Source organism: Hippocampus zosterae, unplaced genomic scaffold (assembly GCF_025434085.1).
Source record: "Hippocampus zosterae strain Florida unplaced genomic scaffold, ASM2543408v3 HiC_scaffold_22, whole genome shotgun sequence".
NCBI classification, from domain to species: domain Eukaryota; kingdom Metazoa; phylum Chordata; class Actinopteri; order Syngnathiformes; family Syngnathidae; genus Hippocampus; species Hippocampus zosterae.
In genome coordinates this window covers 4,299,457-4,313,608 of record NW_026262818.1, presented here as the reverse complement: position 1 = coordinate 4,313,608, position 14,152 = coordinate 4,299,457, and the positions used below count along the sequence as shown (strand labels likewise).

Genomic DNA, 14,152 nt, shown 5'->3' with positions numbered 1-14,152 from the left:
TGGGGAGTCAAGTTCAGCATTCGCTTCAATGATATCTGGCGCCGTCTAGCGTCATGAATGGGTATAATGTCTAGACTCCGAATATAAGACAACCCCCACTTTTTCAGTCTTGTTTCAATGCAAAAAAATACCGTCTTATATTCAGGCCAATACGCTATTCATGAGGCATCTGTCTTTGCACACACGCACATACACGCACATACACACACATACACACTCACACACACATACACAGTTCAGTTTTCTCGACAACGGTAGCACGATTGCCTCGATTATTAACACATGCACATCAAATATGCATGTTTATCTCATTCCAATCAAAAAGTGGCAAAGGGCATCACATTAAAAAGTGGTAGATCTGCTGTTCCAACACCTGTAGTTGTTCCTAGCTCGAAAACAAACAAAAAAACAAACAAAAAAAGTTAGCAACCTACCTAGCAACTTGTTCAAATGGTAAATGCAGCAAACGGAAAGCAACCTAGTAAGGATGATAATGTGTTGGCATGGCGGGTGCTTGGCACTTGGACGTCTAAAGCAGAGGTGGGAGGGGTGAAGTGGATCAAACCATTTTTTTGAAGCAGAAGGGGTGTATTGTATCATGTACTTGTGTGTTTTTCACAACTTTCTAGTTTCTTATAAACAACATGCAGTTTAGAATATATATATATACACACACAAAGATTTTTCAGGAATGCTATATATCTTTAGGAGTGCTTGAGCATCCTCAAAAATATGCTGGACGGGCTATGGGTGAAGCATTTAGGTAGAATGCAAATTCCTCTTCTCACAATTTCCACAAAACCACATTTTTGTCAAGGCTTGCATCTAGTAGTTCTGAATCAGATTTTCCTTCCATCACTCCACGCAACATGGTTTCATCCGATTCCTCCATTTTGTTAGCCATTAGCTGTGTCATATGATCTGTGAGTGTATCAGCGTAATGAGTTCCAGGGAAATTGTGCAGTGTTGTTTGGAACATAAGCTGCAAGTTAAGTGTATAGGGAGAAGAAAATATTCAGTGGTTTCTATCCTCCTGCCCTAATAATAAACATTTTTCCCCCCAAAAAAACAATGATAAATTAAGTAGGCGTGATACTTCCTGTGATTGTTGAAAAGGTTGAATTTATTCCTGTGTTTAACTGCTGAACAGAACCAAGAGGTGGATGCTCTCCTTTGTTTACCGGAGGACCCCACCACCCAAATTGGGGAAATATCTGAGCCCAGAGAGACGCCATATGATATGGCTCATTCAACAGACACACTAATGTACGAGCGTTCCTGCCAACCTGTAAATAGTCGGATCAAACACAACTCTGGGTCTAATGTGAGCTTCAGTCGTCATACAGAGGGAGCCGAGGACCAAACCCAGGTGAAATTTTAAAATCAAAACTAAAACTCTACTGTTTTATATATATTCAAGATGGTTAGCTAAAATATATTGTGGCACTCAAACACCTAATTAGTCATCATCATGGTCATAGTGTATATGTGCCTTCTGTTTCACCTTCTCCAGGAATTTCTTTTGGATTGCCAAGAAACTGAGGCAGACGATTATGTGTGTGACTACCACCTGGAGATGTTGAGTCTTTCTCAAGACCAGCAAAATCCAGCAAGCATTCAGTTTGATGACCTATCGTGGCAGTGTCACTTGCCTTCGCTGAAGCCGCTCGGCCTCAACATCATGCTCAACCTCTGCAACAATAATGTCACTCAACAGCTCTGCTGCTTCTCAGATCATTTGTCTAACTTGGCACTGCAAGAGAGCCATGGCAGTATGCAACCCGTTTGTGTTCCTTGGGGGCTCTGTGAGCTTTCCAGGCTCATAGGTAAACAATCCCCCCCCCTCCCCAACTTTGAATCTGCTTTGAAAATCCATACATCTGAACAAAAAATGTCAAATTTTGGCATAATACTATATGTACACTGTTTTGTGTGTGTCAGGTTTCACTCCTGGTGCAAGGGAGATGTTTGAACAGGAGAGCCACTTGGCTCTTTACCAATTGCCGACTAGCGAACTTACAAAAGATGTGCCTTCGCGCCGTTTGCATTACATCACCAAACGTCAGCCCCCTATCTCCCACCTGATATCTCTTTTTGTACGAGACTCTTCCTCAGGTGAGTGCTTCTTTTTGACAGCTTTCAATCAGATTATGAATACTGTACAGCAGAGGTCCCCAACCCGCGCGCCGCAGGCCATTAACAGGTCATTTGGTACCAGGCCGCACAAAAAGAAGAAAGAACTTACATTCCTTCGTTTCATACATTTCGGAATCTGAAAGATGTTTTATTTTGAAAAATTAGCGGCTTCTCTGTTACATCCGCCTGTATGTCACTCATGACGCGGGTCAAGGCACCCTTCTTGGTTATGTGATAGGTTACAGCTAAAATGAAACCCAGGAGCGAGCAAAATTAGTAAAAAAGAAACCATCCATCCATCCATCCATCATCCACCGCTTATCCGGGGCCGGGTCGCGGGGGCAACAGCTTTAGCAGGGAAGCCCAGACTTCCCTCTCCCTAGCTACTTCTTCCAGCTCTCCCCGGGGGATCCCGAGTCGTTCCCAGGCAAGCTGGGTGACATAGTCTCTCCAGCGTGTCCTGGGTCTTCCTCGGGGTCTCCTCCCGGTGGGACATGACCGGAACACCTCACCGGGGAGGCGCTTAGGAGGCATCCGAATCAGATGCCCAAGCCACCTCATCTGGCTCCTCTCGATGTGGAGGAGAAGCGGCTCGACTCTGAGCCTCTCCCGGATGACTGAGCTTCTCACCTTATCTCTAAGGGAGAGCCCGGACACCCTGCGGAGAAAACTCATTTCAGCCGCTTGTATCCGGGATCTCGTTCTTTCGGTCACGACCCATAGCTCGTGACCATAGGTGAGGGTTGGGACGTAGATCGACCGGTAAATTGAGAGCTTCGCCTTTTGGCTCAGCTCCTTCTTCACCACGACAGACCGATACAACGTCCGCATCACAGCAGACGCTGCACCGATTCGCCTGTCGATCTCCCGCTCCCTCCTACCCCCACTCGTGAACAAGACCCCAAGATACTTGAACTCCTCCACTTGGGGTAAGATCTCCTCCCCGACCCGGAGGGGGCACTCCACCCTTTTCCGACTGAGGACCATGGTTTCAGATTTGGAGGTGCTGATTTTCATCCCAACCGCTTCACACTCGGCTGCGAAACGCTCCAGTGAGAGTTGGAGAGCCCCGTTTGAAGGAGACAACAGCACCACATCATCTGCAAAAAGCAGGGATGCAATACTGAGGCCCCCAAAACGGACCCCCTCAACGCTTCGGCTGCGCCTAGAAATTCTGTCCATAAAAGTTATGAACAGAATCAGCGACAAAGGGCAGCCTTGGCGGAGTCCTACCTCCACTGGAAACGATTCCGACTTACTGCCGGCAATGCGAACCAAACTCTGACATCGGTGGTATAGTGACCGAACAGCCCGTATCAGGGGGTTCGGTACCCCATACCCACGAAGCACCCCCCACAGAACTCCCCGAGGGACACGGTCAAACGCCTTCTCCAAGTCCACAAAACACATGTAGACTGGTTGGGCGAATTCCCACATACCCTCAAGGACCCTGCTAAGGGTGTAGAGCTGGTCCACTGTTCCACGGCCGGGACGAAAACCACACTGCTCCTCCTCAATCTGAGGCTCGACTTCCTGACGGACCCTCCTCTCCAGCACCCCTGAATAGACCTTACCAGGGAGGCTGAGGAGTGTGATCCCTCTGTAGTTGGAACACACCCTCCGGTCCCCCTTTTTAAAAAGAGGGACTACCACCCCGGTCTGCCAATCCAGAGGCACTCTCCCTGTTGTCCACGCGATGTTGCAGAGGCGTGTCAACCAGGACAGCCCCACAACATCCAGAGCCCTGAGGAACTCCGGGCGGATCTCATCCACCCCCGGGGCCTTGCCCCCGAGGAGCTTTTTAACCACATCGGTGACTTCAACCACAGAGATAGGAGAGCCCACCTCAGAGTCCCAAGGCTCTGCTTCCTCCAAGGAAGGCGTGTTGGTGGAGTTGAGGAGGTCTTCGAAGTACTCTGCCCACCGGTTCACAACGTCCCGAGTCGAAGTCAGCAGCGCCCCATCCCCACTGTACACAGTGTTAGTGGTGCACTGCTTCCCCCTCCTGAGACGTCGGATGGTGGACCAGAATTTCCTCGGAAGCCGTCCGGAAGTCGGCTTCCATGGCCTCACCGAACTCTTCCCACGCTCGGGTTTTTGCCTCGGCGACCACCGAAGCCGCGGCCCGCTTGGCCAATCGATACCCGTCAGCTGCCTCTGGGGTCCCACAGGCCATAAAGGCTCGATAGGACTCCTTCTTCAGCTTGACGGCATCCCTTACTGCTGGTGTCCACCAGCGAGTACGGGGGTTGCCGCCACGACAGGCACCAACCACCTTACGGCCACAACTCAGATTGGCCGCCTCAACAATAGAGGCACGGAACATGGTCCACTCGGGCTCAATGTCCCCTGCCTCCCCCGGAACATGGAAAAAGCTCTGTCGAAGGTGGGAGTTGAAACTCCTTCTGACAGGGGATTCCGCCAGACGCTCCCAACAAACCCTCACAATACGTTTGGGTCTGCCAGGACGGACCGGCATCTTCCCCCACCATCGGAGCCTACTCACCACCAGGTGGTGATCAGTTGACAGCTCCGCCCCTCTCTTCACCCGAGTGTCCAGAACATGCGGCCGCAAATCCGATGATACAACTACAAAGTCGATCATCGAACTGCGGCCTAGGGTGTCCTGGTGCCAAGTGCACATATGGACACTCTTATGTTTGAACAAGGTGTTCGTTATGGACAATCCGTGACGATCACAGAAGTCCAATAACAAAACACCACTCGGGTTCTGATCGGGGGGGGCGTTCCTCCCAATCACGCCCCTCCAGGTCTCACTGTCATTGCCCACGTGAGCATTGAAGTCCCCCAGCAGAACAAGGGAGTCCCCAGCAGGAGTACTCTCCAGCACACCCTCCAGGGACTCCAAAAAGGGTGGGTATGCTGAGCTGCTGTTTGGTGCATATGCACAAACAACAGTCAGGACCCGTCCACCCACCCGAAGGCGGAGGGAGGCAACCCTCTCGTCTACCGGTGTGAACTCCAATGTACAGGCACTGAGCCGGGGGGCGATGAGTATGCCCACACCTGCTCTGCGCCTCTCACCATGAGCAACTCCAGAGTGGAAGAGAGTCCAACCCCTCTCGAGAGAACTGGTACCAGAACCCAGGCTGTGTGTGGAGGCAAGTCCGACTATATCCAGTCGGAAATTCTCTGCCTCACACACCAGCTCGGGCTCCTTCCCTGCCAGAGAGGTGACATTCCATGTCCCAAGAGCAAGCTTCTGCAGCCGAGGATCGGACCGCCAGGGTCCCCGCCTTTGGCTGCCGCCCAGCTCACATTGCACCCGACCCAAACGTCTTTGGAAAGTTTCTTTGGGAAGGGGAAAAGGTACAGCCAGGAGATACGACTTGCAAGAAAAAGAAGGCTACATTTAATAGACAGTATCAGGAGTCCGACGTACAATACGGATTTATCTCAACGGGAGATTCCCACACACTGAGCCCACTCTGCATAATATGCGGCGATGGTGAGTCGTATTTTTCATGCACTTTGTATCTGCGTTGTATCTCATTTTGAAGGCACATTTAATATTACTATAGCAACCAGAGAGTGTTTTTAAGGCTCATACTTTACCCTTAACCGTGATATTTTTACAACTTTTGGTTTGTATCGGGATTATATACATCCTCACCCTGGCACTCTTGTGTCAATTTTCTCTAGTATTCATAATGGTTATTTCAATACCTTTCTTTATTTATCTACTTAGTTCTGATTTATCATTATATTTAATGTTTAGAATTTATCATTTTTACTCTGATTGATGTAGGTTGTTTGTACTATTTTTTTGAATTTGTTTTTGAACTCAGCAAGCGATTTACTCATTTTTAGGTCCGTTTCGAGATTATTCCACAGATTTACACCTTTGCTAGATACACTTCTTTGCTTAATGTTTGTTCTTGTTTTGAGTTTTTTGAATAAGTTGGTACCTCTTAATTCATAGTTGCTTACTCGAATTTCGAAAAACTTCTGAATGTTTTGGCAGAGCAGGTTATTGTGTGCTTTGTACATTAATTGGGCGATTTTAAAGTCAACCAGGTCATAAAATTTCATCGTATTTAATTTGATAAATAGTGGATTTGTGGGTTCCGTATATTTTGATCTATTAATAATTCGAATTGCTTTTTTTGTAGTTTGAGAATAGGGAGTGTGTTTGTTTTGCAGTCATTTCCCCATATTTCCACACAGTAGGTCATATATGGTAATAATAATGAAGTGTATAATGTGTACAAAGATCTCTTATTTAGCACTTCCTTGGTTTTGTAGAGGATCCCTACGGTCTTGGCTATTTTTCTTTTTACGTTATCGATATGTGGTTTCCAACATAGTTTTGAGTCTATTACTAATCCGAGAAACTTGGTTTCATACGCTCTTTCTATTTCAATTGAGTTTACCATAATTTTAGCTTGGTGTTTGATTGGTCTTGTGCCAAAAACAATTAACTTCGATTTTTTCAGATTAAGTGAAAATTTATTTCTGTCGAACCAGTTTTTTAATTTGTTTTCTACGGTTATCAGGAGCTGTTTCAGATTTATTCCAGAACAGTAGAAAGTTGTATCATCAGCAAATAGGAAACATTTAAATAGTTTTGAGACCTTGCAGATATCATTTATATATAAGATGACATATATTGTCATATCAATATTAAAGCAATCAGTTGACTTTTTATTTTTAAGTTTTTATAATATTTGATACTTCTCCTTGTTTTACAGCAGTAAGGAACATCGTGGAGGAGGTTTTTTTCTACGTATCTATCTATTTCAAGCAGGTTTGTTGGATCAGGAATTTGTTTTGCTAGGTTACTGCCGATGTTGACAAAATACTCATTAAATTCAGTTGCTATTTCTGCAGTTTTTTCCAAAATAGTATTTTTACCTTTGATAAAATACTCTGGACAATCAAATTTTTTAGGACCATTTCTGATTACTTGGTTAAGTATTTTCCATATTTCTTGTGTGTTACCTTTATTCTGCTCTAATAGTGAAAAATAATGATCTCTTTTACTGGTTCTTATAATATTTACTAGTTTATTTTTATAGGTCTTATATTTTTTTCTGCTTCTTCAGTTCTGAATTTTAAAAACAATTTATATAAATTGTTTTTCTTTTTACATGCGTTTTCTATGCCTTTCGTTATCCATGGCTTACTTGGGTCTTAATACTTTTTGGAGACTTTAGTTAATGGAAAATGTTTATCATATAAGGAGATTATGGTAGACTGAAATACTTCAAACGCTGTATTTGGGTCTTCGTTTGAGTAGACCTCGGTCCAGTTTTGTTTTTCTAGGTCTTGCTTAAAGGCATCGATGGAACGTTGGGTCCTTAGTCTTATTTCTGTTATACGAGTTGTTGATTTAGCTTTTCTATCGAAATAATTATGAAAAACTGCAAAAACAGGTAGATGGTCACTTATGTCATTAATGAGAAGTCCACTTTCCATTTTATAATCAATCTTATTTATAAATATGTTATCTTTCAATGTGGCCGTGTCAACTGTTATTCTGCTAGGTTTCAGGATTACTGGGAAAAAGCTATTGCTGTACATAGTATTTATGAAGTCAGTTGGTTTTTTTTTGTGTCTATTTGGGTTTAATAAGTCAATGTTAAAGTCACCACATATTATTCGTGTTTTCTTATCGTTGTAGTAACTGAGCATATCTGTTAGTTTTTTATTGGATGTGTCAATACATGTTCCTGGTGTCCTATAGATGCAGCTTATGATGATATTTGATGCCTTTTTATTGTGTATTTCAATGGTTAGACATTCCATTAGGTTTTCTATTGTTTTTGTCAATCTCTCGATTTTACTGCATTTAAGTGCTTTGTCTACATATATTGCAACCCCCCCCTCCTTTTTTGTTTTCTCTATTAGTTGCAAACATTTCATAACCTTCTATTTCCATTTCAGTTGTTTTATCTTCATCAAGCCAAGTTTCTGATAGGGCAATTATTTTAAATTTATTGAATTTAGTCAGGTATTCTTTAATTTTTGTGAAGTTTTTATAGAGACTTCTACTGTTTAAGTGTATTACCGAAAGTGCATTTTCCAATTTTATATTAGTGTTGAATTGTTCATCCAGGTAATAGTCAGAGTTTGTTAACCTTTGTTTGTTGTTAAAGAAGTTATTGTCTGGGTCCAAATTGTTCTCGGGATCGAATGGCTTATAGTCAATATCTTCAAAGGGTTGGAAGTTCATGTTTTTGGGATGTGAATTTCCCGCTCCCACGTGGTCGTCGTTGGCTCCCTCACGGCCGTCGTTGGTTCCCTCGCTGTCGTCGCTCGCTCTCTCGCCGTCATCACTGGGTCCCTCGTGGTCGCTGGCTCCCTTGCGGTCGTCGCCGACTCCCTCATGCTCGCCGGCTGGCTGCCTCCCGGCTCTCTCACGCGCGCTGGCTGTTGTCTCCCGGCTGCCTCAGGCTCGCTGTCTCCCGGCTCCCTCGCGGTCACTGGCTCCCCTGCAGTCGTCGCTGGTTTCCTCTCGGTCGTCTCTGGCTCCCTTGCGGTCGTCGTTGGCTCCCTCACGGTGGTCGCAGGCTGGTTGTCTCCCGGCTTCATCACGGTCGCTGGCTTCCCTGCAGTCGTCGCTGGCTTCCTCGCGGTCATCAGTGGCTCCCTCACGGTCGGTCGTCGCTGGCTCCCTCGCGGTCGGTCGGTCTTGAAAAAGTTATTGTCCGGGTCCAAGTTGTTCTCAGTGTCAAACGTCTTGTGGTCAGTAGGGTTGGAAGTCATCAAAGGGTTGGAAGGGTCATCAAAGGATTTGAAGTCCATGTTTTTTGGTATGTGAATTTCCTGCTTCAGTAGGGTCAGAATTTTTATTGTCGGGTGGTGAAAATTTCTCAGTATGCTGCTTGATGGTGTTGAACTCGAGCCTGTTGTGTTGGAGTACTGGTGCGGGGGTGGACACTAAGTTTGTTATGTCTTAAGTAGGCAGTTTCCCCTCTGTCACGTGCAGCTTTTAATTTTGGGAGGAGCTCTTTTCTTTTTTGTCGTACAGCATCTGTAAAGTCTTCGTTGATGTAGATGTTGGAGCCTTTTAAGTATTTTGCTTTTTGTAGGATCCTTGATCTGTCCTTGTATCTTGGAAATTTCACCACAACTGGCCTTGGTCGAGGTCTTCCAGGCTCTTGTCTTCCTGTGCGGTGAGCTCTCTCCACCTCAATTTGCCCCTGTATCAGCAGTTTCTCCTTAAGGATTTTTTTAACTTTTTCCTCTGTTTCAGTCCACGTTTCTCCCGGTTTTTCCTCAATTCCATCAATTACTAAGTTGTTTCTTCTTGACTGTCCTTCCAAGTAGTCCACCTTGTCTGTTAATACAAGCATGCCGTCACATACTTTGTAGAATTCTGTTTGCATGTCTTTGGAATGGCCAGTTTGACAGATTAGATTTTTTTTAATGTCGTCTACCTCTTTTTGGGTAAAGTTGATGCTGGTTTTTATTTCTTGGACTTCCCTGGTAAAAGTGTCAAGTCGTGAGTTTGTTGAGTCTATTATCATCTTGACAAATCCTTTGAAATTTTCCTGTTGTTGTTGCAAGAGCGCCGTAAGAAGTTCTTTTTGTTGCTGGAGTAATTCATTTACTTGAGTGAGGGTCAGGGAATCATCTTCCTGCTTTGTGTCTTGCTTCTGTTTGGGTGGCATTTTGTCGGGTCTCGTTGCTACCCGGTTGTATGCTAGTTTGTGACGTGTCCAGTAGGCTTGCTGCTGGGTGTTTCTAACGTGGCAAGTGGGTTTACGGCTCCCTCACGCTCGCTGGCGTTTTGTTGGTTGGTCTCTGGTCGTGGGTTCCAGCTGCGTAGCGACTTTTCGCAGTTAGCTTCCGTGCTAACGTCTGCGGTTAGCTTCCGTGCTAACGAGCTAGCGTTTCGTCCAGCCCCCTCTTCACGTCGCCAATTTCTACACACGCGCTGCCACCATGTTTCGCTCTGTTCTTTACTTTCAAATGTGGGAAAGCTTCACACGAGAGAAATGTTGACTTTACTGTTGCTGCTCCAATGCGTAGCAACTCACGTGACGTGTTGCGGCCAGTTAGGACATTCTTCGTGTCATGTTTCGTGTCTATTATTATGTTTTGAAAATACCAGTTTTCACGGAGGTCCATCCATCCATCTAACCATTTTCTGATCCGCTATATCCCCACAAGGCTCCACCACCACCACCCCCTATTGTCTTCGGTCTGAGCTTTGATGTGATGGCTGCAACACAGATACTTGAGATAACGGTTCCTCTTTTGATGTTAAACATGTCCTCTGGACGGGTCCTAAAAGTGGGGAGGGTCAAGGGGCACTAAAGGTGATTGTAATCACAGTAATTCTTTCAAGTGTTTAAACAGATTCAACAACAGAGAGGAGCTAGAAAATCACAGTGAGGAATAAATTCCTTAACACCAGCTAATAGCAGGATACACAGACACGAACAACCATCCACGCTCACACTCACACCTCAGGACAATTTCAAGTGTTCAATCAGCCTGCTATGCATGTTTTTGGAATGGGAAGTCGGATTACCCAGAGAAAACCCACGCAGGCACGGGGAGAACATGCAAACTGCACACAGGAAGGTCGGAGCTGGGATCGAACCCAAAACCTCTGCACTGTGAGGTCGACGCAGTTTTCACACAGGTCATATCATATTATTTTATTTGTCCAGCCTTAAAGGCCGGTCCCTGAAAATGTCTGACATGAAAAATGGTTCGGGTCCGCTGCTGTATAGTATGTGCACCCATGAGATCATGCGTAGCGGGGAGAAAACAGTAGCACTGTCATGCCATGTGATACCTGTGGTCAAAATATGCTATTAATTGTCGCAATACTTTCTCCTCAACCGCCAATGGGCTCATCATCGCGCACCAAAATTGTTCAGATTTCAGTAAAAAGAAGACTTGCCTGACTATGTATATTTGCAAATGCCGATGTTGTTCGATCCTCTTTGTTTTCAGAGAGTGTCCAGATGTTGTCACATGGCTCAGCTGATCTCATCTTGGAGGCCAGCACTGACTTTTGGGATGGTGCTGATATTTACCCTCTTTTAGGTTCTGACAGGTACACGTTGAATTTTTTTCTTTGTATAAGTATTAAAAAGCGCACTGAGAAAGCTGTGTAGTTTTTTTTGTTTGTTTTTTGCTTTTTTTGACTTATGTGTTTGTCTTTTTAAGGTGAGGTGATTTTGAAAGATCAATACATGGTACTCATTTTAGTTTAATATCCTGCTTATTCCAGGGTGGGGAACTATGGCACCTCGAGAGCCATATCCTGCCAGTTTTAGAAGACTAATGACTCCAACACCCATCCATCCATCCATCCATCCATCCATCCATCATCTACCGCTTATCCGGGGCCGGGTCGCGGGGGCAACAGCTTTAGCAGGGAAGCCCAGACTTCCCTCTCCCTAGCTACTTCTTCCAGCTCTCCCCGGAGGATCCCGAGTCGTTCCCAGTCAAGCTGGGTGACATAGTCTCTCCAGAGTGTCCTGGGTCTTCCTCGGGGACTCCTCCCGGTGGGACATGCCCGGAACACCTCATCAGGGCGGCGTTCAGGAGGCATCGGATCAGATGCCCAAGCCACCTCATCTGGCTCCTCTCGATGTGGAGGAGAAGCGGCTCGACTCTGAGCCCCTCCCGGATGACTGAGCTTCTCACCTTATCTCTAAGGGAGAGCCCGGACACCCTGCGGAGAAAACTCATTTCGGCCGCTTTTATCCGGGATCTTGTTCTTTTGGTCACGACCCATAGCTCGTGACCATAGATGAGGGTTGGAACGTAGATCGACCGGTAAATTGAGAGCTTCGCCCTTTGGCTCAGCTCCTTCTTCACCACGACAGACTGATACCATATCCGCATCACAGCAGACGCTTCACCGATCCGCCTGTTGATCTCTCGCTCCCTCCTGCCCTCACTCGTGAACAAGACCCCAAGATACTTAAACTCCTCCACTTGGGGAAAGATCTCCCCCCCGACCCGGAGGGTGCACTCCACCCTTTTCAGACTGAGGACCATGGTTTCAGATTTGGAGGTGTGGATCTTCATCCCGACCGCTTCACACTCGGCTGCGAAACGCTCCAGTGAGAGTTGGAGAGCCCTGTTTGAAGGAGCCAACAGCACCACATCATCTGCAAAAAGCAGGGATGCAATACTGAGGCCCCCAAAACGGACCCCCTCATCGCTTCGGCTGCTCCTAGAAATTCTTTCCATAAAGGTGACAAAGGGCAGACTTGGCGGAGTCCTACCGCCACTGGAAACGATTCCGACTTACTGCCGGCAATGCGAACCAAACTCTGACATCGGTGGTATAGTGACCGAACAGCCCGTATCAGGGGGTTCGGTACCCCATACCCTCAAAGTACCCCCCACAGAACTCCCCGAGGGACACGGTCAAACGCCTTCTCCAAGTCCACAAAACACATGTAGACTGGTTAGGCGAATTCCCACATACCCTCGAGGACTCCTGCTAAGGGTGTAGAGCTGGTCCACTGTTCCACGGCCGGGACGAAAACCACACTGCTCCTCCTCAATCTGAGGCTCGACTTCCTGACGGACCCTCCTCTTCAGCACCCCTGAATAGGAGTGTGATCCCTCTGTAGTTGGAACACACCCTCCGGTCCCCCTTTTTAAAAAGAGGGGCTCCAACACACCTGATTCAATTGATCAGGCTTCTACAGAACTGATCGTTTGAATCAGGTGGACCGGAGTCAGTAGTGATCTAAAACATGCAGGATATGGCTCTCGAGGACCCGTACTTCCCTACCCCTGTACTTATTCTTTTGAGAACAATTTCCTAAAAACTAAATAGCTGTGGTTGTATATTTTTAAGCCAACCAATATTACTTGGAGGCACGTAAAATACAGGTAGATGAATTTAGAGCATTAAATCCTGATTTATCCATCCGATCTTGTCCCATTTCTGCTTTCTAGAAAAAAGATTCTGGACTTCTACCAGCGTGCCTGTCTGTCTGGTTACTGCTCAGCCTTTGCATATAAACCCATGCAAGGTTCATTGTCGAGCCAGTTGAATGGCAAGTGTGTGGAGTTGGCATCTGGTCCCTGTCTATTTTCAGGCCTGGAGCTGTCCTCATCCACCCCTAACAAGCATCCTTCCAGCAGGAACAGTTGGAGCTCAGACGGTATGTATCTTGAGCACCCCAATACCAGTTGGGCAAGTTGCGTTGGAACTGATGAGTTCTAGCAGGGGTGCAAAGTACATTATGAGTTACCAGTAACTCATGAAGTGGGAGTGTCGGTCACTCTCATGGTCTTAACTATATGACCAATTTTACATACTGGATGTTTTTTTTCAGACATGTCTGAGACATGCTACGCAGCACAATGCGTCGGTCACGTGTTCTAATGCGGACCTTGTCGCCCACGGGTACACAGGAGTATAAAGAGGTTTTTAGGGGATTAAAATGAAGAGTAAATCAGTTACATTGCTGGATTGTTTCAACTAGGCAAAACATGCATAATTATAATTAAAAAGGAAAAAACACATAAGTCGCACTAGAATATAAGTCGCATTTTGGGGGGGAAATTTATTTGATAAAATCCAACACCAAAAACATACGTCACCTTGAAAGGCAATTTAAAATAAAAATAAAATAGAGAACAACAGGCTGAATAAGTGTACGGTATACTAATGTTACATGCCTGGCAATGTCAGTAACGACGTAACATATTAAGGGTTATTCAGATAACTCTAGCATAAAGAACATGCTAACACGTTTACAAAGCTATCAGTTTCACTCCAAATCACTAAATCCAATGAAATCTTCATCCTGTGTCACTTTTAAACAACTCCCCCAACTCGGGACGTAGATGCTTCCTCTTCTACGTCTCTTACGTCAGACTCATCGTCAATTTATCAACACGTGCAGAGAGCGCCCTCTTGTGGTTTAATATGAAAATAACATGTGAAATGACATAATCATGTGTTAATAATTTCACACATAAGTCACTCCAGAGTATAAGTCGCACCCCAAACTATGAAAAAAAAACTGCAACTTATAGTCCGGAAGACACGGTACATGTA

The 14,152-nt window shown here is 45.7% G+C and overlaps 1 protein-coding gene across 2 annotated transcripts in view; it reads left to right on the top strand.

Moving 5' to 3' along the window:
• The window catches only part of LOC127594583 (transmembrane protein 94-like), a 119,204-nt gene that overhangs the window by 81,974 nt on the left and 23,078 nt on the right, over window positions 1–14,152 (top strand). For both annotated transcript variants that reach the window (XM_052056427.1, XM_052056428.1), the window contains exons 14-18: window positions 1,151–1,369; window positions 1,514–1,826; window positions 1,942–2,115; window positions 11,071–11,173; window positions 13,042–13,250. In XM_052056427.1, the coding sequence (XP_051912387.1) occupies window positions 1,151–1,369; window positions 1,514–1,826; window positions 1,942–2,115; window positions 11,071–11,173; window positions 13,042–13,250 (1,018 nt within the window). The remainder of the gene's footprint in view (window positions 1–1,150; window positions 1,370–1,513; window positions 1,827–1,941; window positions 2,116–11,070; window positions 11,174–13,041; window positions 13,251–14,152) is intronic.